Source organism: Mustela lutreola, chromosome 9 (genome assembly GCF_030435805.1).
Source record: "Mustela lutreola isolate mMusLut2 chromosome 9, mMusLut2.pri, whole genome shotgun sequence".
Taxonomy (NCBI): domain Eukaryota; kingdom Metazoa; phylum Chordata; class Mammalia; order Carnivora; family Mustelidae; genus Mustela; species Mustela lutreola.
Genome location: NC_081298.1, coordinates 110,393,507 through 110,419,272, shown reverse-complemented (window position 1 = coordinate 110,419,272; position 25,766 = coordinate 110,393,507). Strand labels below are relative to the sequence as shown.

Genomic DNA, 25,766 nt, shown 5'->3' with positions numbered 1-25,766 from the left:
GGGTGTTGGTGCGTGCTGGAGTGGCTTTTCCCTCCCTGGTGAGATTCCCCAAAGATCCCATCTGGGTCCTGCAACTTCTGACTGGCCACCTGCTCTCACCGGGACCTCTCTGGGTATTAGAGTGGAACCCAGACGCCACCCAGTGGTATACCTGGGTAATTGCACCGAACGCTTTCATCCTTTTCCCCACCTCCATCTGGCTCCTGAATGATTATCCATTAAAAAAGAGTCTTAACTCAGGAAGGAGAAATAGTCCCATCATCTTAATGATGGTGAGGCTGTTTTCTATCATTGCGGAAGGAAGGGACGTGACCTCAGGGGTGTCTCATGGGTTCCTGCCAGTTTCCTTCAAACAAGTCCATAACGATTACGTTTCGTGGGCTCCCAAACCTACTGCCCACACTGTTTCTCCCTGTGCCCCACAGCCGCCCCTTCCCCTGTGTGCTCCTTGAGATGACCTGACATAAACACACCTTGACAGTCCTACAGGTTGGTATGAACACTTTAACCGGCTGGATCTGGAACCAACTTCCCCTTGGCATGACCTCATGCTGATACCTCTCCATCTTGAAGTGTTATCCTTAGACATTATGGTGTGGGGGTACCCACGCATCCCAGCTTACGGAGAGGACAGGTTCGGAAGCAGCAGCATGCCTTGCCCGAGTTTACAGAAAGATGCAGAAGCAGCATCCTCTGGACTCTCCTCCCTGCCCTCCATGATCTCCCAATTCAGGATCCGGGGCAGGTAGCTTGTGGAGTTGACCTTGAGGCAACTGTCCGCTGCATTTCCTTCTTCCCAGAGGTCAGAGTGGGTGCCCATGTAAGGAATCAACACCTGACAAAGAGCAGCTGCCCCCAGCTCCGGGGTTCTCCATGCAGAGAATACAGAGGACCCTGCCTCGTCACACTCAAGGCCACAGCTGGCCTTGGCCTGCAATCCTCGTGCCTCTCAGGCTTGGGTCAGACAGTTTTGGAGGCCAGGCTTGAGTAGCTGCCTCAGAAGGGCTCCCTGATAGAGGGTCATTAACCTTTTCATTAGCCCGACTGCATGCTGGACTCAGAACCAGCAAGGCAGCCAAGCCAGGTAGCTCCGATCAGACACAGCGCCGCCTGGCTCTGGGCCCCGCAGCCTGCCAGAGCTGGCCTGGCCCTGGTGGTGGTGACTGGGCTTACTTCACTGTGGTTGAGGTTCTAAGGTTTTAGGATGGAAGGAGCTAAACTGCCCCATGGGAGTCCGGGAGTAGAGGACTGAGCAGAGAACAGCTTTTTCTGCTCGGGATGTCAGACTGTGGGTTGGAGGTGAAGACAGAGAGGGCTCAGGATCCAGCTCTGCCTTCAGTCCCTGCAGACTGGCTATGGCCTTTGCAAGTCCTCATCCTGGTCAACCGTACAGGGGCAGAACTGAGACTGGTGGGGGCCAGCCAGGGAGCTTAGGGTAGGGCAATGATGGTAAAATATCCAAGAGCCAAAGCCCTGCCCTTAATGGTCTCGTAGTCTAGTCAGGGAGACCCTGAGGCACATGGGGCAACTCTGCGACAGCGGCACACACCCCTGGAGCAGAGGCAACCCAAGGAGAGAGTGATTAACTCTAGGGGGCGAGAAAGATCTCTTGCAAGGTTAACAAGGGTTTTTCCTGTGCAAGAGGGACTGGGCCTTCGTGTTCCCAGGAGGAGGGAACATAATGTCTGGCACGGGCATGGAGGCAACAGCAGGACTGAGCTGGCCCCCTCCTGACATGGCGCCACCATGGGGGCAGGGAGGGGCAGAATTTGACCCATGGCTGGAGGAATGGCCAAGTGTTCCTGGGGGTGGTCCCTGGCTCTGGGGACCCAGGTCCCACAATACCCAGTGATGAGGGACTGGAAGGTCTCTGGACTTGGGAAGAGCCCTACAGACAGGAAGCTGGCCTCCGGGACTGGAAGGTGCTGGCAGGCTGGGCGGTACGGCCACTGTAGTGAACTTGGGGGAGCTGGGGCTCAGGGTCTGGTCCACTGTGGGTCATGGATGGGTGCCTTGCATTGTGGGAAGCGAGAAGGATGGCACTCTGTCAGGAAGAGTGGGAATGGCACAGAGGGCCGGGCAAGGGGTCCACTGTGTCTATGGGGGCCTCTTCGCCTCCCAGGCCCAGCTAGCGCACCCCCAGCCTTGCTAAGCTGGGAATTTGGTTTCTGGAACTTGCACTCAAACTGTCCTTACTGAAGTGGAAATGGCACAGGCTCCAAGCCCTGGAGACAAACTCGGCCTCCCTTGCAGCTGCCCCAGGAGCAAGGCTGGTGGGCTGGGCCCTCAGACCCTCCCCTGGGTGTTTGGGTGAAACTGCTCTCAGGATGTGTGGGGCAGTTCCAGTCGCTAACATCACAAAAGTGACCAACTTAATACTTCTTACTATACAAACAACTTTTATTTGGATATGGCTACTCGGTAAATATTGAACAGTAATCATCCCAGGCAATAAAATGAGGGGTACATGGTGGCTTTTCAAGATAACATGGTGGTTGGAGAGTTGAGTGGTCAACAAGAAGAAGCCAGAATTTTCTCTTTGGTGGCTCCCCGTACCCGCCCCCCACCCCCATCAGGAGCAGCAAAAAAATTAGTACAGAACTGTAAGCCCCAGAATCGGCTGAAACTAGTCCCCTTCCCGTAATAATTTATTTCATTTCAAAACTAGAGCAGACACGTGTGGCTGTGGCGCTGTGTCCCACTCGCCGGGGTCAGGAGCTCAGACGAAGGATGGGGACTGGAAGCCTTGCATGGAGGAAGACAGGCCAGAGAGCGCAGCTTCCTTTTGAAAACCATTTACTTTGACATCAAGCACCTCGATTTTATGTTTCTGTATGCATAACACCCCCCCTTTTGTTTTAAAATGACCCCAAATCATGGAGGCCTTTGCATGTTGGGGTTTGCAAGCCCTTCCCTGAATGAGGCCTCATGCAGCTGGTGCCACTCGGGGGGACGCAGGGGGTCCTGGGGGCACATGGAAGAGCATGGACCCTGGGACAGGAATCCTTTCTGGCCCCCTGACGTGTCCCACAGTGTGGGACAGAAGCCCACAGAAGAATCCTTGCCTGGAATGTCCTGCCTCATTTCCTTGATGGTCTTTTCTGAGGGAAAAGGTGGCTTCGAGTCCTCAGGAGGCAGGTTTCTGGAGGCCTGGCACAGGTGTCCTGCAGCCTTGCAGTTCTCTGACAGGCTTGACTTGTGGAGAAGCAGGCCACCCCTCCCCCCATTCCACCCCTCCCCCAGGTGTTACTTCATAACAATTTTGTAGTCAGTCACTTATTTTCCCCACAAATCTATCCTCAAAGTTGCTTTTATGAAGATTTTCCTTGAATCCCAAAACTGGGGAGAACAGGGAAGGAGGAGTGGAACTGGGGGGGAGTGGGCTGTGTGGCTCGTCCCCCATCAGCTCCCTGGGGGGCACGGGAGAGCGGATTTGGACCACCGCTCCAAAACAAGGTCAGGACCATGCATCAGGATCCAGGCCTGTGGGTCTTCTTCTGAAGGCATCGGCAGCACCATTTTGATTTTAACAAAACAAGACGAAGTGTTCCCTTAAACCTGCTCCGGGGGAACCTCACTGCTGAGGTAGAATCCCCAAACAGGTGTGACAAATGGCAGACATGGGATTCTCCCCTGTGAGGACGTCAGATACCAGTTTTCCAGGAGAGTGAGGTTCCCTGTGAGAAGGGACAGTTTCTCGCCCAGGCAAAACCCAAACCAACCAACCAAACAAATAAGCAAACAACACCCCCGCCCCCCAATCTTTGTCATATTCGCCATAATGAATTAAAATGTCCAAACGGAGATGCCAGAGTGCGACTATGTCCCTCCGTGTGAGAAGCTGGTTTGTCCTCAGCCCACCGAGGGTCTTGCTGATGCTCTGTTTGTCACCCACGCGACCGATGTTGACTGCGAGCTTCGGGGGCCCATAGTAGGTGCTGCTGGGGTGCTTCCCCACCGCGCGCCCGGCTCCTGCCGCTTCAGTGGTAGTAGATGCTGAAGGCGTGGAGGATGTAGAGCAGGGTTGTGATGAAGGCGAAGAACTGGAAGGAGACGGGAGGCTCCTGGGTCAGCAATGGCCAGGGCCAAGGGCAGCCCCACCCACTCCCCGCAGGCCAGGAGGTCACGTGTCCTGACCCCGCTCCCCATGCCTGCCCCACACCCTGCCCTGCCCGCTCCTCTCCTTGATATTCGCTATCCCTGGGCACCCTCCTGGGTTCCAGCTCCGACTCTCCTGGGCACCCGTGTCCTCCTGATCCTGGGCAGGGAGCAGGCTCGCTCCATCCCTGCCCTGGGTCCTGTCTCCCTCACTGTCCCCTTGTCCCAACCAGTCTGCACTCCGATGACTTCCCCCACATGTCCACCCAGTAGCCCAGCACCCTGCTCTGAGCGCCCTGCTTGCCAGCACCCCGTGAGGGCTCTGGGGGTCCCTCCAGCTCTGAGTGGTCCAGAACGGACTGCTGAGCTTTCCTCTCCAGCCTCACTCACTCAGGGGGTCTTCAGGACCCCCATCTCACCCCGCTGCCTGACAGAAACCAGCCTGACGCCTCCCTTCCCCGACCGCCACATCCAAAGCCATCCCCAAACTCAGCTGCATGTACTGCCTGACCACCTCTTGTGCGCTCACTCACATGGAAGATGCGATCGAGCCGCTCCTGTCGTATGTTTGAAACTGTGTGAGGAGTCCCTGCTTCTCAGGATAGAGGCCACTGCCCTTAACAGGCCTTCCAGGGCTGGATGACCCTTTCAGCCTCGAACCGCCCCCCTGTCCGCTCACACCCTGTCCTCATTCACCCGCTCGCTCATTCAACAAACATCTTTCAAGCACCTGCTGTACTTCAAAAATGACAGTCGCCCTAACAGCGAACAAAACGTTCAAAAATATCTACCCTCCCGGTGCTCACATTCCAGCGGCAGGAGCAGAAAGTAAGCAAGATCAGCCAGGACAGTAGCAGGTTCGATGGGGCTAAGCGCCCCGGAGAGAAAATAAGCCAGAGACAAACCGGGCCTGCGGGGGAGGCAGAAGGACGAGGCTTCCCCGAGAAGGTGGTCGGCCGGTGAGAAGGGAACAGAAGGTGGCAAGGGGTTTGGCTCCTGGAGCAGGGGTGTCCCTGCCAGGGAGAGGCGAGAGCCGGTGTCGTGTGCTCAGGTGTGACTGGAGGCGGCCGGCGGCTGGAGCAGACCGACAGGGAGCAGCAGGACAGAGCTCAGAGGGCGCCGGGCCAGACTGTGGAAGGGCGGCGTGCGGATCCTGCTGGAGCCAGGAGTTTAGGGGAGTTAGAATAGTTTGAGAAGGAGGGAAAGGAGGTAGACGGGCTGCAGAGGCAGCTGAATACGTGTAGCTGCCCTTCGTGCCTGCAGGGCACCCCATTCTTAGGTGGAGAACGGCACCCCACGCCCCACCCCTTCCTCCTGCCACCTGATCCATGCAGGAGCACCGACACTGACACAGGCCGTGACCATTCTGGTGCCAGGGACTGGTTGCTGTGGGGCTTACCACGGTGTGGGTGTTAGATTCTTTCTGAGAAGTTTTTAAGGGGGGAATAAGGAAGGTCAGACTACTAGAGGAGGAAGCCGTGGGCTGTGAGTGAGCTGCCACAGGAGGGCGCCATTCCCTCACAGGAGAAGAGAGGCCGCCGCGGGCTAGGAAGGCAGGTGAACTGGCTGAGTCTCTGGTCCTAGTGGACCTAAGGCCTTGAGGGTCCAGCTCTCCCTACAGCTGGCTGGACCACCTGGCCCCTGGATTCCATCAGCCAACAGTTAGCCCGGTACACTTCTGTCACTGAAATAAAAGGACACTGACGCCCTTTGGCCACGCTGAGGAATTCGGGCTCCATTCCACAAGCAGAGGGGCCATGGAAGAACTTTCAATAGGAGAGAGAGCAGCGTTCCAATTTGTGTTTCAGAAAAAAGGTTCTGAGGGTGGTATAGCGAGTGTATGGGTGAGTAAGCCTGAGGTGGGAAAAGCAGAAAATGGGAGATGACCCCTGAACCTGAACAGCACATGGCTGTTGGCATGTGCATGTGTGCACACACAGACACACACACAGACACAGACACACATAGACAGACACAGACACACATAAACAGGCACAGACACACACAGATACAGACAGCACACACATACAGACACAGACAGACAGACACACACAGATAGGCACAGATACACAGACACACATAGACACACAGACACACACATATACAGCATACACACACACAGACACCCATAGACAGACACAGACACACCCAGACACAGACACACATAGACACAGAGACACACACAGACACAAACACAGGCTCACACACACGTATACAGCACACACACAGAGATACAGATAGACACACACACACACACACACATATACACACACACAAACATACACACACAGCTTCTCCTGTCCTCCAAGGCCCTGTCAGCCTGAGGCTTGGGGTCATCTCTCCGCAGGGGTAGAGGAGTCTCCGGCAAGGTGCCCCCCACCCAGCAGCTCTGAGTTCTGTCCTGCGCTCACCGAGGCTGCGGTGTTGATGAAGTAGTTCTTCAGGTCATAGATCTCGGACATGATGGTGGCGTGTGCCTGCAGGACCGCGGCGCTCATGTACAGGATGCCGGTGGTGCCGTGGTACAGGCTGTCCTGGAAAGGCAGAGGGGGCCACGGCCGGCGTCACGGGGGCATGGAAGCAGGTGGACACTTGCCCCCTGCACCATACAGCAGGAGGAGCGGGCCAAAGAGCCCGGCCTGCACCCCAGTCTCCTGCTCTTTCCTTCTGCAGTGTATCTGATAAACTCGAGATGCAGTGAACCATAGCGGATTAATAAATGCCAGTAGTGACATCTGTCCAAGCCAGCATTTGGCTGAGTGCTTGTTCGTGCTAAGCCTTTCCTCCTGTACCTCATGTAAGCTTGCCAGCTATGGGGTTGGCACCACTTAACATTAGTGCCATTTTGAAGAAGTAGGAGCTCAAGGTCAAGGTCTAGGAATAAAGAGCCAAGTCAGGATTTGAACCTAGGCCAGATGAACTCCGAGCTTGTGCTCTTACCCATTAGCATTACGAGGACCTGCTATGTCCTAACAGTATGTCATGCCGCCTCATTCATTCCCACAGCTAACGCCATAAGGCTGCAGCTCTGGGCACCCCGATGTGCAGGTGATGAGCTGAGCTAACATGTGGCGGAGTGGGTAGAGTCAGGCTTATCGGACTCCAGATTCCAGTGGCTGAGTCTCTGTGCTGAACGCTCAGCAGCGTTCTTCAACCCGAGAATGTCAGGCAGTCATTTAATAAGGGTTATCAATTCAGGAAGGCATGTCATCACTGGCGTTTTACAATCTCTAATGAGACACTCAGTTTGGGGGAAGCTCATTAAGAGGTGAAAAAAAGCATGAAGGAAATAGTTGATGGGGGGTAAGCCTGTCACACTGGAGATGTTATTACCAGAAAAGTTCACGCATCTTTCATTCAGGGATTTGGAGGCACAAATCACATCACACTGGGAAGAAGCAAAGAAAACCCAAAAACATCAGACTTCTATAGGACTGCTGACCCGCCTTCTTCAACCAGTCACTGGCAGGGAAGGCCATTCTGGGTTAAAGGTACCCAAGAACCATGACTGCCAAGGGCAACGCAGTGCCCCTGGGAGGATCCCGATCAAACAGGTCAAAGGTAAAGAGATGTTTCAAGTGTAACGGAGTAAATCTGATCATGGCCTGGGTCTTAGGTGATACAGAGGAATGATTGTTAATAAGTTTATATAAGCATGATGACATAAGAATGTGTGCATATTTTTTTGGAGTCATACTGAAGTGTGTAGAATGGAACAACATGATGCTTTGGGTTTGCTTTAAAATTCTTTAGGAAAAAAAGGCTAGGTACAGCAAGTGTGGGAAAATGTTAATAGGGCAGGAATCTGGGTTGTGGTTTCTTGAGGGTCTATGATGTGATGTTCACTACTTTTGTATATGTTTTTAAATGTTCCATACAGAAACATTTTAAATGGTTTTCAAGATCTGTGACATGAAAGCAATTTAGTGACATAATGTTAATGAAAGAATTGACACCAAAACTATTGGTTCGGCATGATTATATATACACTTTTACATAAAATACATAAGGAAGAGAGGAATCGCTGTAGGACGGGGGTGATCCCCCCCCCCCACTATCATGTCCTTCAATCCAACTCCAATGATTTAACCATAAATAAAGCTTAAGGGGAAACGAGTCAAGATGTGCTTGATAGAGAATGTGTATATTCCTAACAAGGAAGACAATGGAGGGGAATACGATGAAACATTTACTGTGGCAAAAGAGTGCTTTCATTCTGCCTTACTAGTAAACACATTAAGATAAAAAAGTCTTGGTTCCATAGTGGCCCAGCCATGACAAGGTCTCCGGTCCCTGGTGTCTGGTCTCTGGTCCCAACCTGCTCCCCACCCCACCCCGTGCCCAACTCCTGTCCCAGCCCAGAAGGGCTCAATGGTGTCCAATGAGGACAATGGTGTCCTCACAATACCCAGAATGGACATCCAGAGAAGCCCAAGGGTCTGGATCACTCCCTCTGATTCTTACCAGGACTCGCCAGGACTCATATCTTTTGTAAAATCCAAACAGGTAAGACAACAGGAACATCAGGGAGATGAGAAAGGAGGTGAGCGAGACATACATCACCCATCCTTGCAGCAACGGATTTGCTACCTGGGTGGCAGCTACCAGAATCCAGACCCAGCAGCCAAATATCTGCAAGAAGAAACCATAAAAGAAGAACTTTAAGTTGCTCGTGTAGGCATACTTCCCTTTGCACAGCATCACTCTTCTCTTCCGTCTGGTTAAAAGCTCTTCAGGTGAAGTTAGGTGGAACAAGAGGGAAATGGGGAAGGAAGCCTGGCCCTGGGAGAAGAGTAGATTTTTTTTTTTAAGTCAAGTGGTTAATATAGAGGTATAAATAAATAAAATTAAAAAAAAAAAAAAGAAGAAGACTTGACATCCTTAATGGACCACTTCCCCTTTACCCCCAACCCCACGCCATTGTGTGGTATGTTTTCTATTGCTCCTTTTCACTATGGCACACTATTTCCTTTTCCTGGCTCCCTTTACCCACTCACAGTGCCAGCCTTGCCCTGTGGGCATTTGGTTTGGGCCCCTGGGCAATACCATTCCAGTTTGATTACCTCTCAGCCCTGTCCAGGCTGTTACTATCGCCTTGGTGGAGAAACCAAACCTTCCCCCCATTCTCTCTGGGCTCTGTATTTGTTTGCTTTTGTGCTGGGTTTATACCCATATGGGTCAGCCCAGGGAAAGAATTAAGTACATGTCCACATGGTAGCATTTCCAATTAGAGGCCTGAGGGAGCACCAAGTGGTTTTGTTGTTATTAGTTTGTCTCAGACTTTCTTTCTTTCTTTCTTCCTTTTTAAAAAAAAGATTATTTATTTATTTATTTGACAGAGAGAGAGAGAGATCACAAGTAGGCAGAGAGGCAGGCAGAGAGAGAGGGGGGGAAGCAGGCTCCCTGCTGAGCAGAGATTTTTCCCCATGCAGGGCTTGATCCCAGGACCCTGAGACCTTGGCCTCAGCCGAAGGCAGAGGCCTAACCCACTGAGCCACCCAGGCGCCCCTGTTTCAGACTTTCTAGGCTCCTCTCCTTCCTGGGTTCTCCTTAGGATGTCCCTGTGAGCCTCCTCAGTTCTCCCTCTTCTCACTCCTGGTAAATCTGTGCACCCTATTAAATCTGTGCACCTGTTCAATCTAAGCACCATATAGGCCGGCAATCCCAGGCCTTCAGTCCCACACATCCACTGGCCCACTTGGAAGTCTCCATTCAGATATTCCACTGCAGGGGCCAACCATACTCTGACAGGACCCTGAGGGTGAATGCCTTATTAAATTTTGCACCCTGAGCACCTCATTTGCCCCTCAAGCTCCTCAAATGCAACAAATTACAAAATCTGAACTCATTGCCACTCCCCAAATCCCTCAGAACCTATTCTCCTCAGCACCTTCTGAAAATGACCCTTCTGAGGGAGAGAGTGATGGGATTGGGAATGAGTGTACTGAGACCTCCAAAGACAATGGTAAAGTTCTATTTCTTAGATGGCACAGTGGGTAATTTTTTCTTTTATAAAGCAACAAAATAATTTTGGGGGAAAAAAAAGAGAGAGAGAATTTTTTGGACTATGAGAACATTGGAGATTTGGAATAATGGGGAGAGGGAGCCCCCTTGGTGTGGAGGAATCACACTACCAGATTTTAAAACTTTCTGTAAAGTTACAGTAATCAAAATAGTTGTGAGTATAGGTGGCTCACATTTCTGCCCATCTCTGGAGATAGCTCATCCCCTTCCCCAGTTCTGTTGCTTCCACACAAATTTTAGAAGCAGACTTTTTATATCTATAATATCTATCTGTTGGGATTTTGGGTTAAATCTATAGATCAGTTTGGGGGGAGAATTGACATCTCTACTATGATGAGTTTTTCAATCCATGAACATGGTATGCTTCTCCAATAATTGAGATGTTCTTTGACTTCTTTTATCAATATTTTGTTCTTTTTAGCATACAGATACTATACACACTTCCTGTATGTATGCCTAAATATTTCGTTTTGGGAAGCTATTGTCAATAGTATCGTTTTTTACAAATTTCATTTCCTAATTGTTCAATACCAGTAGATAGAAACATGATCAATTTTTTGTGTATTAATATTGTATCTTACAACTTGCTAAACTCACTTATCAGTTCAAGAAGGGTTTTTTGTTGTTGTGGTGGTGGTGGTTGTCATTTGGCATATTCCTTGGGATTTTTATGTATCTCATTAGGTCTTAATTTTTTATGATTATAGATAAGATTGAGTTTACTGGGGCACCTGGGCGGCTCAGTGGGTTAAAGCCTCTGCCTTCATCTCAGGTCGTGATCCTAGGGTCCTAGGATCGAGCACCACATCGGGCTCTCTGCTCAGTGGGGAGCCTTCTTCCCCCCGCCCCCCGCCTGCCTCTCTGCCTGCTTGTGATCTCTGTCAAATAAATAAATAAAATCTTTTGAAAAAAAGATTGAGTTTACTTTCATGTTTTTTTATCTTCTGTAAAATTTTAAGCTGTTTTTTGTTGGTTACAAATTTCTTGTGGGTTTGCCTCTTTCTTACGGATTCAGAGTAATTTTTTCTCATAGTGTGGATCTTGTTGACTGTTAAAATTATTGCAAATATATTCCTTCAGGATGTGTCTCACACATATAATGATGCCTTTTGATGAAATGAGTTCTTAATTTTATTTATTTATTTATTGAAAAGATTTTGTTTATTTGACACACATACATGCACACACACAGATCACAAGTAGGCAGAGAGGCAGGCAGAGAGAGAGGAAGGGAAGCAGGCTCTTCACCAAGCCAAGATCCTGATGTGGGGCTTGATCCCAGGACCCTGGGATCATGACCTGAGCCAAAGGCAGAGGCTTTAACCCACTGAACCACCCAGGCGCCCCGAGTACTTAATTTTAATGTAACTGAATATGTTCATCTTTTCCTTTATAGACGGATTCCATACAGATGGAATTTAAGAAATCTTTCCCTGCTTTGAGTCATGAAGATATTCTTGTATCTCAGATATTCCTCCTGGGATTACTTTCTTTCTTCCTGAAGTACAATCATTAGTAGTTTCTTTAGGAAAGGTTAGTTGGTAGTATTCAGTTTGTCATAAAAATGTTATTTTTGCCCTGATCATTGTTTTCTCTCAGCACTTTTAAGATATTTTCCCACTGTGTTCTACAACCTTCTGTATTATTCCATTGTTCCAGCTGCCATTGTTCCTGCTGCTCTTCTGGAGGAATCTGCCTTTGGTATCTGGTTGCTTTGGGAGTCTTCTGTCTTTGGTGTTCCGCAGTTTGTGCAATAGTTATATCATGTATTGAAGTGTGGGTGTCTTTATATTAATTTTTCTTGGTATCAATTTCATATTCAATAGCTGATAATTCCGTTTCCTCGGTCTTGGTATTTCTTCTGCAGTTTTGAATGACTGTGGAGGAGGCTTATTTCTGAATGATGCTGATGAAACAAGTCCACACAACTTCTGTCTAGCTCAGCTGAAAGATATGCAATGTTCGGTTCTGATTTTCATAACATATCCCTGGCTTTATGGGACTAGCACTTCTCATCTTACAAATAAACAATACATAGACAGAGATATGACAAACGTCCCCTGTGAGGCTTCTACTATTGTTGTCCTGGAGAGGAAAAGCACTTTTGAATTTATAGAAATTTCGTAGTTTCTTAAGAAGAGAAAAGGAACAGGAGATGAAGAGCCAAAATCAACTAAGAGGGGGACAACAAAGCTCTTACTGGGCTGGACAACAACACCGGAAGCTTGAACTCCAATTAAATCACAAGCTCCGGGAGCACATTTCCCCAGATTTATTTTATTTCATTTATTTTTTAAAGATTTATTGTTGTTTTTGTTTAATTATTTGAAAGAGAAAGAATGAGAGAGAGAGAGAGAGCGAGTGCATGAGAGGTCAGCAGGAGAAGCAGACTTCCCACCGAGCAGGGAGCCTGATGTGGGACTCGATCCCAGGACTCCAGGATTATGATCTGAGCCAAAGGCAGCTGCTGCACCAACTGAGCTGCCTAGGTGCCCTATTTCAAGAGAGAGTGAGAGCATGAGTTGGGTTCAGGAGTTAGAGACAGAGGGAGAGGGAGAGAGAGAATCCTAAGCAGGCTCCACACCCAGTGTGGGATGCCCATTGACATGGGACTTGATCTCATGACCCTGAGATTATGACTTGAGCTGAAATCAAGAGTGGATGCTTAACCACCCAGGTGCCCACACATTTCCTCAGATCTTAATAATCCGGAAATTTTGGAAATCTTAGGTTGGGCCTGGGACTGCCTGTGAGTGAGTTGGCAGCTTGCTCTAAAGAGTGGTTGTTAAAGGACAGCTTCTGTCCTGCCCCCCCCGCCCCCAGCCAGAACTGGGTTCTTTCATATTGATCTCAGTGACAGGGGCTGCACCTGCCAAGCATCCTCCCTACCCACACTTGGGACTTGCATAAAATTGCCGGCGCACTGTCAACACCCAAACAGTGCTGGCTCTTCGTGCGAATGGTATTTGGGATTTAGTGACTGCACCAGAACTTGTAAAATTTGGGGCTCACACCAGACCTCCGAGGGCAGAGAATGCTCTGGGCCGTTCTCCACTACACGCCAGGTGCCTAGCATGGGGCCTGAACCAAAGTGGGTGGGGATGGAGTCAAAGAACATTCTTTAGAAGGAATCCGTGGTGACATCACCACCGCCTCACCAGGTGCTTTACAGCTGCATATCTTTCAAGCTCAAATGGCCTCATTTAGTCTCCATGGCAATTCTAATTCGCTTGAGCTTTTTGAGACCAGAGAGCAGCCACTTGATTCCTGCCCCCGATCACTGCCAGTTCACCTCTGCTAGACCTGGGGGTGGGCCAGGGGGCTCAGGGCCACTGTGCTTGTCAGTGCCTGCAGAGGGGTCCGCCCCCGCCCCCCTCCTACCATCAGAGGCTGCCCTGGGCAGACATTGCCAAATGTACACTATTTACACATCGGTGCTAAATTCTCACCACAGGGTGTGAGGTGATGCGATACTGGAGGGGCCCGAGCCTGAGGTCACACAGGACATGGGGTAGGACAGCTCTGGACCTCTTCTCACAACAGAGCTCCCTCCTGGGGGCGGTGGCCTGTGAGCATTTGGGTATCTACTCAAATTGCATGAGAATTTTCTGAAATGGCTTTAGTGTTGCATAATCCACGTGACACAGAGGAATGTTATTTTTTTTATTTCCACACCCTCTACCCTCTGGACAGAAGGAGGGACCAGGGCCAAGGATAAACTCCAGGTAAATTTAAACCCAGTTTTTGTTATCTCATTTCTGCCCCGAGCAGTCTAGGTTGGATTCTTTTAAAGGTAAGGCAGTTTCAAGTTGTTGTCTTTATTTATTTATTTTTTTGCTCTTATTTAGCTTTCCAAATTTCCTTGGCAGGCTAAACTGCTTTTTTATTTTGACCTTCAGTTTGTATTTCCCAAGAGCAGGAGAGATTTTGAGATGTTTGGGGCTGGCCCTCAAACTGGAAGAATGGTTGATTGTAGTAAGATATCGGGATCAAGCGGATTCCAAGAGCAGCTTTGTTCAGAACCCGTTTCTTTCTTTCTTTCTTTCTTTTTTTTTTTTAAACAGAAGCTCATGTCTTTTTTTTTTTTTTTTTTAAGATTTTATTTATTTATTTGTCAGAGAGAGAGTGAGAGCAAGCACAGGTAGACAGAGTGGAAGGCAGAGGCAGAGGGAGAAGCAGGCTCCCCGCGGAGCAAGGAGCCCGATGTGGGAATCGATCCCAGGACGCTGGGATCATGACCCAAGCCGAAGGCAGCTGCTTAACCAACTGAGCCACCCAGGCGCCCCTCTTTCTTTCTTTTTAAAGATTTTATTTATTTATTTGAGAGAGACACACAGTGAGAGAGGGAACACAAGCAGGGGAAGTGGGAGAGGGGGAAGCAGGCTTCCCTCGGATCAGGGAGCCCGATGGGGGGCTCGATCCCAGGACCCTGGGATCATGACCTGAGCTGAAGGCAGACGCTTAATGACTGAGCCACCCAGGCGCCCCTCAGAACCTGTTTCTTATGAACAAACACAGATCAGTTGTCTATACATTGTCCAAAGGCTGACTCAAAATTTGAAGAGATCTGTTCAGGTAGAATGGAGCTTAACATTTGGTTTGGCCACTGATTCTTCCCTGGAGCAATGGCGAACAGTTCCTTGGGTGTGGAGAGCTGGTTAAAGCACTAGGATACAGGAGCCGAGCAGCAGTGTCGAGACAGTGTTCTGGGAGAAATGCTGATTCCAGGGCTGGGGCAGAGAAGTTCAACCCAAGCATCTTACCACACCAGACAGTGAGAGAACTTTTAAAGGTACCCAGGGTTAGGTCAGGAGGATTCAGAAGGCTCTTGCTGACCAAAGATGGGACAATAGAACTTCAAATAAGGAGGACAGCCATGGATCGAAATGTAGCAATGAAGTTGAAATCCATGGGTTGAAAACGATACTTCGAGAAAAGCGCAGTTTGGGTTACTTTTGGGGTGGGGGGATGCTTATTATTTTGGAAGGCAGCTGTGCTCATCATTATACCACCAGCGCTTATTACTATGCAAACTGCTTCACTAGGAAAAGAATCAACATATGGGGTAGGGGTAAGGAGATTCTGAAAGACTTGTGTACCTGGGGCTTCCCCTCAGAGCTGTGCTTTGAGTCCTGTCACTCCCGGACTCTTTGAGAAATCCCTGGGGTCTGGATCCTGCCCCAGAGATTCTGTCTGAGCCGGTGAGAGAGATTGCCTTTTTAAAAGTTCCCCAGAGGCTGCAGTTTGGTCTGAGAACCCCTGGAGCTTGTCTCTTTGTTTCCCATCCTACCCACTGGTTGATGTAGCTGGGCATGCAGTCCTGTTCCTCCCTCTGGGTTCTGATTCCAGCTCTGCCTGCTGGGCAGGTTACTTGACTCATCAGTACCTCCATGTCGCAGTGCACCCAGCAGACGAGGTAGGGATCACTGCTTTCATGTGATTCTTATGAGAACTAGCTAAGTCCTCCTGGCACACAGAGAGTCTGGGGTAACCACTGTTGACCATGTTAGCCATAACCATATGGAACAGTACAGAAGACAGGAGAGAATGTTCCCCAACAAAGACTCAGAGGAGGGAATGTCCAAGGCCCGTCTTCCTGAGGTAAGGGAAGTTCGTTTCTGGGAGAGCTGGGAGATCGATCAGCTGGGTGAGCGAGAGAACATTCAGGGGCTCAGATCCTTCTGAGGGGTTGATGAAAGTTTTGGTCACCTAGAAAGATCTACCTATGTACATGCATGATTTTTATCTACAGATCTGGGGACTCCCAGTCCCTCAAAGCCCCCCGTATAGCTCCCAGGTTGAAATCCATTGCCATCTCCAGGTTAAGTAAGAGTGCCATCAGCTGCTGTATTATTTTGACAGTATCAATCAAAACACAAAACACACATATTGTGTGATCCAATAATTTCACTTTTTGGAATCTGTCCTATAAATAACACACAGGAACAAAATGATAAATGTACAACATCCTTTATTGGAGCCTTGCTGGTTATAGAAAAGATAAGATACATTCTAAATATTCAACCAGAGAGGACCAGTCAAAGCAATTATGTCTGTCCAGTGGAACACTTGGCAGCCTTCAAAAAGAATGAAAAAAAAAATCCTTGTATACCAAATGGAACAAACTCAAGAACGGTATAAGGCTCAGACCAGTGTGCCCAATGTGCTATGATTTATGTAGATAAAGGAGAAAATGTGTGTGTGTGTGTGTGTGTGCGCGCGCGCTTTTGTTTACAGATGCACAATTTCCAGATTGACACCCAATAAACCAATCATGTCCCAGGCTCCCGGGAGAACTGCTCGACGGGGTTTTGAGTGTTTAAATGAATCAACCCCCCCCCCCCCAGTGTTTACATATACGAAGATAGAAGATGCTGTGCTGGATGTTGGAGGCTGGCTTCAAAGGTCAGAACTTTTTAATGGGAGAGTCAGGAGAACCACTGGTTCTTTGGGGAGGATGGCTCTGTCCACCCGGACGGAGCAGCTGGGAGCTGAGGCCTCCGATGTTCAGGGCAGAGGTATGTCATGCCCTGAGAGGTTCTAGAGAAAGACGCTGCCCTCGACATGACCCCATGTGAAAGCCAAGCAAGGTCAAAAGGAGGCCTGGTCTCTGATGGGCACAGCCCAGGCTCCTGGCTGGGGCAGGGCGGTGTGGGCTCAGGCGGAGCAGGTCAGGGGCTGGGAGCCTGGGAGGAGCACCAGGGCGATACCCCAGTGGCAGGTTTTTCTGCATAGCTGGGCAGTATCTCAGCATGGCGGAGTTCCCCACCAGCGCCGCTGTCCTCTTCTTGCCACCTGTCTTCCCTGGAACTTGGAGGAATGCCAGGCTCTCTCACAAAGCCTCAGAAACTTCTGGCTGGGAGGGAAAGGCCCAAATCGGGACGGTGAGGTCTAGGAGGTCCGAGGTATCAAGCGATGTTCTGGCCTTGCCCATGGTGGGACTCCCTGAAGACTCCCTTGGGATGAAGGACTCCATAGTGCCTTACACTCAGGAACCCTTGGCTCATGAGGTATAAGTACAGTGTCTCTTGGCCATCGTAGACCTCTCTTTTAGAAAATTGTATAAAATACGCAGAACGAGCTTTACCATCTTAACCATTTTTTTTTTTTTTTTTTGGTCATCTTAACCATGTTTAAGTGTATAGTTCAATGGTATTGATTCCCAGGATTGTGCGGCTGTCACCACCATTCATGTCCAGAATGCTTTCCATCTTGCACAACTGAAAACTGCGCCCATCGCACATTCGCTCGCCACGTCTCCCCTTTCCCCCAGTCCCTGTCTTTCTTATTTATTTATTTATGTATTTATGTATTTATGTATTATTTAGTTTTTTGTAAGTAGGTTCCTCAAAGCATGGAGCCCAAAGTGGGGCTCCATCTCATATCCCTGAGATCAACACCTAAGCTAATACCAGGAGTCAGATGCTTCACTGATGGCGTCATCCACGTGCTCCCCTGTCCCAATCTTTGGTCTCTGTGAATTTGTTCGCTCTAAGTAGATCCCGTGAGTGGAACCGTATAGGATTTGTCTTCTTGAGACTGGCTCATTTCACTGAACAGAATATCCTCAAGGTTCATTCATGTTGCGGTCTGTGTCAGACTTTCCTTCCTTTTAAAAGACTGAATGATGTTCCTTTACGTGAATATACCACATATCTGTTTTGCTTAGCCATTCATCCATTGATGGATGCATGGGCTGCTTCCACTTTTTGGCTGTTGTGAATAGTGCTGCTAAGAACTTGAAGGTTACGGTACAGTATAGTGATGAACATAGCATAATAATAATAATAATGATAATAAGTAATGAAAAAATAAAAGGGAAACACAAGACAAAACCCATCCTGGGACTGTGCTTTGGACCCCACAAAATACACCTTCAAACAGATACCCCCCCTTGTTTGTGCCACTGTGGCTGGAGACAGAGTCCCTTGGGAGTGTGACATCATCACTCAAAATGCCTCAACCCCACGGCGGTTTTAATGACTCCAACATGGCAGTTTTAATGACTCCAACCAAAACCATATGGCAGGAGGTAGAGCTGTTACTAGTTGTCAATGGGAAGATTGTAAATTGGTTGTAAAAATAATTGTAACAGTAAAGGAATTTTCTGTTATGTTACCTTCCCTCTTAAGCCCTGTGTTTAGGCATACATATTTTCTATAAAGGTATAAAGCATGATGAACATAAGTTTTGTATTCTACTTTTAATATTTTGTATTTTGCTACAGGGCTTCATAATAAAACTGATTCTTGTTACTCAAGATAGTTCTACAGAGTTGGCCTGAACACTGAATCCATGAACACCAGACCCTTGCTCCCAAGGTAAAAAGGAATTAAGGTTCCTGCAAACCTTTGGCCACAGTATTTTCAACAACTGATTAACACATACCTTTATTTTAGGTGTGTTTCTGTTTAAAGACACCTCATTTAATATATAGTGTTGATTCACTAACCCCGGATTCTTGGCCAACAGCACTATACACTCAACGAACGTGTGTTTTCGCTGAAAGACAAATAAATCACAACCTTCCCAAGCTGAAACACTAGGTCTAACTTCAGCACTAACTTAGGAGCTATTTTAAACAGCAAAATCACCAACAAAAAGCCCCAAAATACGAAAGACGTGGCAGCAGATAAACTTTGAAAAGGACACTTGTTTGCAGTGTGAGAGCAGAAACAGTGAGAGAGTCAACTGGTTCGGCTTCAAGTGGGAGCACGCACATCAGACAACCCAGACTTCTTGCTGCTCTGCACACAAAAGCACAGTGAGTACTGATTTGCGGGTTGCAAAGAAATTTTAGTGACTAGGTAGATTTGCAAATAGAGAATCTGTGAGTAATGAGGATTGACTGTACATTTTTCTTTTAGAGAGAGAAAGCACGAGTTGGGGTGGAGGGGCAGAGAGAGAGAGAGAATCTCAAGCAGACCCCCCACTGGTCACAGACCCTGACTTAGGGCTCGGTCCCAGGACCCTAAGATCACGACCTGAGCTGAAATCAGGAGTTGGACGCTTAACTGACTGAGCCACCCAGGCGCCCCAAGGATTGATTGCACTTTCCAAGCCACAGTTACATTCCATCAAGTCAGTAAACATCATGTACCCCGTTAGGCCCCTGTCTCTAGCTTTCCCCAACATAGACAATGCCCCAGTGAATAATGTTGCAGAGATGGTTATCTCCATTTAAATTGTGTCCTCAAACTCCCCAACTGGGCTTACTGGTAGGAAATATGGGAAGGAATGGGGTGTAGGTGGTGACTTTCTGACATTCACTAGGCTTATTACTTGCCCTGGCTGGACACTTGTGTGACTTCATCCAGCTCTTCCAGGGGGACGCCTTTGGGGGACCCCTGGGAAAGGGATCTTTCTGCCTCAGGAGACCCAGATGAGATAGTCCCCATTCTTACTCTGGCCATTGCTGTGCCTGGTAGTAGGCCTGGAACTATGAAATGGAAGAGGAGAGAGGCGGCGAGAAAAAGCCTGGGTCCCGGGGACACAGCTCTGCCACGGAAAAATCAGTGCTGAGCTACAGCTGGCGGGCTCTGACTTCCTAGCACGTGACATAGTCCCCCTCCCTTCTGTCCAAGCCAGCTGGAGCCAGTGACAGCCCTTGTCACAGCACTGCTAGGGACCAGCTGGGACCCAGAACCCCACCCCTCTTCGAACACCTCGCTGGCTCCCGGTGCCCCTCAGACCAAACTCTGGGCCGCGGCCCTGCAAGCCCAGCCTGCCTCACCCTCTCCTTCTGGGCAGGTCTTTCTGAGCCTCGGTTGGCATCCCCAGCCCTGGGGCTTCCCAGCGTGGGCTGAGATTCACTCGTGGGTGGTGAAATCCATTTAGTTAGCAACAGCATTAAAAGATTAAGTAGACTAGATTAGCAAACTGGAGTACATTGCCCATGGGAAAGGGAAACAGTGTCCTGAATCTGTTGTTTCAACACACACACACACACACACACACACACACGTGAGTACCGGGTTGCCATGAAAATCTCTCTTCTGTGGGCCACAGTCGGTGTGTGGAGACCTTTGCTCCAGAACGCCTTGCTTCCTCTAGTCAAGGGCCTCTGCCTGTGCTAGTGTGCACCCCCGTCCTTTCCTCCATGGCTCTGTCCCTGGGGCTGAAGACAGCCTGGCTGCTGCAGCAGGAGCCCCCCAGGGACCTGAGGCCACAGTGGGGCCTGTGTGGGGAATGGGCAGTGGGCAGTGGGAGCCTGGGACAGGAAGGGAGCAGAAACGCTGCTGACAGCACAGGGACAGGGACATGAAGTGTCCCATAGCTGCAGTGACAGAAACTCAGTGTGGAGGAGCTGGGGCCTTCACAGCTGGGTGGTGCTGGCCTCCTCTAGGGCGCCTCGGGAGCCAGGCGCTCCTGGGCCCCTTGACCGGCGGCGGGCCTCGGTGCGGTCAGCTTGGAGACCCTAGCGCCCACGCGGGTGCTGTCCACAGCCCACGAAGTGGCTCCCAGGACTGAACCTGGGGCCTGGCAGCCTGTGAAGCTTCTGGACAAGAATCCTTCCCTCCTTCGTACAGGGAAGGAAACCTGTTCTGAGAAGCCAAGGGACCTACCCAGTTACCCGTGGGAGCGCGCCAGGCCTGGACTGGACTCCTGTACCCATACACATCTAGCATTGTATGGGAGTTCAATGCTCCCTAATTTCACCTAGGACACTTCCAAACACTGAGTCACTACATCCTGATTCAGAATGAGAATTTTCTCTGTGGCTTTAAGGTTAGCAGGAAATTGTGGCCCAGGCCCCCTGGCCTCCGGTGAGGGCCCGTGTCTTATCCGGTCCACTCCAGGAACAATAGTGCTGGCCAGAGCTCCATCCACCATCGCTCCTGGCAGAAGGAGACCTATAAGGAGCCCTTGGTACCTATAAGTGCTCTCAGGACGGGGCTGGCCGCAGGCCAGGGAAAGGCTGTGCCTACCTTGGGGTTTGTGCTTGGGAGAGGCAGGATGCCAAGGCCCAGGAGGGGCTGGTGAGTCAGCGGGGCCTCCTCTGCCTTCCTCCCCTCCCTCCTGGCTTCCTCCCCCAGGACCGCGCCCACCCATTTAGACCTCAGTACCCCCACGGACCCAGCTTTTTATTGACTGAGCAGTACAGATTTACAGAAAGCATGATAATAAAAACATTCTTATCCATCCAAAGTCTAAAGAGCTTTTTCCTTCTTATCTCTTAAGACAAAACAAAACAAAACTAAGACTTTTTAGGGCAAAAATGTTTCTACTTTTTTTTTTTTTTTTAACTTGTGTACCTTCAACAAGTTAGAAAGTAGAGATAAAAGATGAAAAAGCAGATAAATGCATCCCACTCCCCAGTCCCCATGGTGGCCTGGTGGACAGGCTCCCTCCCACCATGGTCTCTTTCTCCTTGGTTTCCACAATGGTTATTAACCTCGTGTTCCTTCACATGTTTCCAGAAGGTTGCTGGATGAACCCAAGAGTTGGGCTCAGGGGAGGTCCCCCACCTCCTGCTTCCCTCAGGAACCCACAGACATTTGGCAACCAATGGCTATGATCCTGAACTTTGTCAGGCACTGAGGACCCAAGGAGATGACCATTCATTCATCTAGTCCTCACTGACTCCTGCTCAGCTCCTCCTCCCCCACTTGTCTATGACCAGACCTTTCAGGGCAGGACGTAGACCAGGATCACCTCCTCCAGGAAGCCATTCTTGACTGCGAAGTCCCCAGTGCACCTCTTGCTGACCTCCCTCATGGTTACTGTCTTTCTCCTCTACCTTCTCCCCAGGCCCCAAGCTCCTGGATGGACTCTGCCCTGTGGTTTTTGTGTCCCCTGTGTAGGGCACAGAGCCTGGCACAGAGTGGGTGGTCTGTACATGCTGCTGGCTTGAGGCGGCGGCGGGAGGTGGGCTGCTGGACCCTCCACTCCCTAGCCGCTCAGTCTCGTTGTCTGTCTGGCCTGATTCCCATGCAGGTGGCACCAGCTGACTACTTCAGGGCCTGCCACTGTGTCTCAACCACAGACGGGCATTTTCTGCCAGGAGCCGGGACAGAATGGAGACAAACACTCATTTGTTTCATCCCCTCCCATTTCCTGCTCCATTACCTCACAGGCTCGAGAAATTCTCCAGATTGGCTGCATCTTCCCTCAGAGAGGGGAGAGGATTCCCTGGGAGGTTTTCCTACCCCTTTGCCTTCTCCCCTGGCGTGTAGGAAGGACTAGGCAAACACGTGCTGTCAGTGAGGGTTCCACTAGCCACACCGCCCCCCCCCCCACATCCATCCAGCATCTGCTGGGCCAAGAGAGGGTACAGATGGGCATGGTGGGTGGGGGCGGGGACTGTGAGCAGCACAGAAGCAGAAAAGCAAAGCTCAGAGAATCCCTCTGGGGAGAGGAAGCTGAGGCGGGCTTCCTTGATATAGGTCAGAAGACTCTGGATTCCCAAATCTAGGGTATCTGGGCCCACTCTCCGACCCACGTGGAACCTTCTAGGTATAGCTTGAGGCAGGAGAGTGGGCCCAAGAAGCCTTAAGAAGCTGTGCTGCCTCGGTATAGGGCCAGGCCCTATGTGAGCCCCAAGCAGACATTTACTGAGATGGGGGAGATCTGACCTAGTGGTGACATCTGAGGGGCAGGGCTGGCTGGCAGGGGTGGGAGGATGCAGGGGAGGGGCTAGGAGAGAAGAGAGGGGTAAAGGCCAGGGAACCTGGGTGTGGCTCCTCCACCCCTCCCTATTCTGGCCTGCTTCCTGCTACTTGCCAATCTGGACAACACTCCAGAAACTTCTCCTGCCTCCCACAGATCTGCCTTACCCCAGGGGAAAGTCCTCTAGGCAAAAGCTCCTAGAAGGGCACTGGCAGCAGGCGAGGCACTTCTTACTGGTGAGACTGCTGATCTGGGGCTCCCTGCATTCCAGCAAGTCAGAATGTGCCAGGCCCCTCCCTGCTACCCAGGGAGGCCCTGGGTTATTTCCTTTGGAGCACCTGTTAAGTGAAATCTTCCCGGTGGGCCGACCTGCCAGCCGTAGCTGGGTGTCTGCCTTCTCAGAACTGACAGAGTCCGCTAGTTCAGAGAAAGCTGTGCATGGTTTGGCCATAGTCAGGGGAAGGAAAGGACCAGAAGTCCAGACTCAGGCAGAGGGGAATGTGCAGATGGGGATGGTGCCAGTTCGTTCCCAGGGTCTCGCGGCTCCAGCCCACCCTTCCGTGGTCTGCTCTGTGACAGGGACAGGAACTCTGTAAGCCGCAATGCTCAGCTCCCTTAGAAGTTGGATTTTTGCTAGCATCTGGCAAAGGGGCGGGGGCCTGGAAGGGACCTGGAATGGGAGGAGAGGGATGGGTACTTCCTTCCTGTTGCCTGGTCCAGGTCTTGCTATCACTCCAGCAAGGTCCCTGTCTCCCTCCTCTGCCGTGCCCACTCCGTCACAGCACCCCCCACTCAGAGGCCAGAGAAGCAGCAGGAGGGTCTTACTCTGGAGGCCCAAGCACTGGTCCCCCTCCCTAGACTCCAAACACTTCATGTGTTTCTTCTCTGGCTTTAGCATCTCTTTTCTGCTCGTTTGGCTTCTCAGCGGTGGCAGAAACATTTCCCTGTATTGAATCTCCTCTGTGCGCAGCACCCATGGCAGCCTCTGTCTCCTCCCGTGCCCTGACAGTGCCCTGACAGCGCAGCTCCATTCGCGAGTCTCCTGGGCTAGTCTCCCTCCACCCCATGAGTCATCATGGTAGGGGTGGTGTCTGCCTTTGTCTTTATATCCCCATGCTTGGCACCGAGTAGGTGCTCAGTAAGTACTTGCTGAGGGAATACATAGGATTAAACATGGCCGTCTCCTCTTTCCTCACAGCCGGATTTCTTCTATCTGTGATCCTCCTGGTCAGAGGAAGTGCTTGTCTGAACCAGCACACATCTAATCCCCCAATCCAAACCGTTGAAGAAGACCAAGACTCCGCCTTGAGTAAGCTTAACCTGACAACTCCCAAGCTCTCAGAGCCTTCAACAGTTGGGGCTTTGCGCCCTGGCTTTTCACTCTCTCCTATCTTGGGGTGTTCACCGCATGTTCAGACGCCACTTCCTTAAGACGGGGCTCCTGATTTACCTCATCCCCCTTCTTAAGACCTTCATGCTCCTGTGGCCCCTGAGAGCAGAGCACAGGTTCGCATCTCAGTGAACACCTGTTGGCTCACAGTTGGAAGTTGCTCACAGGAGACCCACACTTTCTACGGAAAGGTCCAGACGACCAACAACAATAAAATACGCAGGCTCATATTTCTAGAGCGGTTGGACATGCTGTGGTGGCCTGGGAATGTCCCTATTGAACCTCCAGAGCTGTCTAATGAGATCTTTACTGCTACTCTTTCCGTCACTGAGGCTCAGAGTGGTTAAGGAATCTCCCCAGCTTCTCACAGTGACGAAGCAGCACAGCCAGGCTCTTGACCCGGCACTGACTGATTCCGTTACTGAACCTGAGCACACTGGCGTCCCTGAGAGTAAGGCTGGGGCTGGTGCAGGGCGGTCAGCGTGGGTCCAGGCAACATAGGGAGGTTGACATCGACTTCTTTCTACATTGCCCCTCCAGTCCTTACCTCCCAGGGCCTCGCTTCTCCCCCGCCTCGTGCTCTGCAATCTCTCTCTTTCTTTTTCTAAAAAGATTTTATTTATTTATTTGACACACACACACACAGAGATCACAAGTAGACAGAGAGAGAGGGGGAAGCAGGCTTCCCACCAAGCAGAGAGCCTGACGTGGGGCTCGATTCCAGGACCCTGGGATCATGACCTGAGCCGAAGGCAGAGGCTTAACCCACTGAGCCACCCAGGCGCCCCAACGCTCTGCAATCTTTCCTCCCTGTCCCCTGTTTCCTCGTCCAGGAGTCATCCTGGGAGCATGGTGGTGGGAACCGGTGGCACCCTGAGCCTGGAAATGGCTAGCTCCCTTGTCCTGCAGGAGCAGGGGTGGGGGTTAAGTTGGATAGTAGTGAGGTGGGGTGTGAAGGGAGGGACAAGAGCAACAAAGATGAAGTGAAACGGGTAAACTGAATTAACTTTTGGGTAAGCCCTCCCCACAGCATGGAGCGCTGGAAAGCACTGATCGCAGGGGAAAGGATTTCTCCTTTTGGAAACTCAATGCACGGGACTGATATGAGAGGGGAGGGTGTCTACCCTCAGCCCCCACAATAACTTCAGCCGGCACGGGTGACCAGAGACAGGTCTGGGGTGTCAGGAAGTTTTCAGATAGGCTTTAATTAATTAATTTATTTATTTATTTATTTATTTATTTATTTTACAGGGTGGGGAGGGGCAGAGGGAGAGGAAGAGAAAGAATCCCAAGTAGACTCCCCACTAAGCTAAGCCGAGAGCCCCATGGGGGGCTAGATCCCATGATCCTGAGATCCTGACCTGAGCTGAAATCAAGAGTCAGATACTTAACCAACTGAGCCCCACAGATGCCTCTCAGACCGGCTTTTACATATAAACAGAGCAGAAGTAGAAGCAGGCTAAAAATAAGGTGAAGCTGGGGATTTAAGTAAAATATAAAGGTGAACTTCCCCAGCTCAAGGATTCTGGAATGAGCTTCTAGGGGAATCAGAGAATTTCCCTCTGCCCACCGAGCCAGCGAGTTAAGAAGCTGAGAACATTAATCACCAGTGTGTCTGAATTGTTTCGCCTTTTACTGGCTGACT

The 25,766-nt window shown here is 50.3% G+C and overlaps 1 protein-coding gene across 3 annotated transcripts in view; it reads right to left on the bottom strand.

Annotated features, from left to right (window-relative positions):
- Positions 1–2,376: 2,376 nt before the first annotated feature.
- The window catches only part of MALL (mal, T cell differentiation protein like), a 29,298-nt gene continuing 5,908 nt past the window's right edge, over positions 2,377–25,766 (bottom strand). For all 3 annotated transcript variants that reach the window (XM_059188419.1, XM_059188420.1, XM_059188418.1), the window contains 3 exons: positions 8,563–8,730; positions 6,510–6,632; positions 2,377–4,043 (listed from right to left, as the gene is read on the bottom strand). In XM_059188419.1, coding sequence (XP_059044402.1) covers positions 3,981–4,043; positions 6,510–6,632; positions 8,563–8,730 — 354 coding nt within the window. In that variant the 3' untranslated portion in view covers positions 2,377–3,980. The remainder of the gene's footprint in view (positions 4,044–6,509; positions 6,633–8,562; positions 8,731–25,766) is intronic.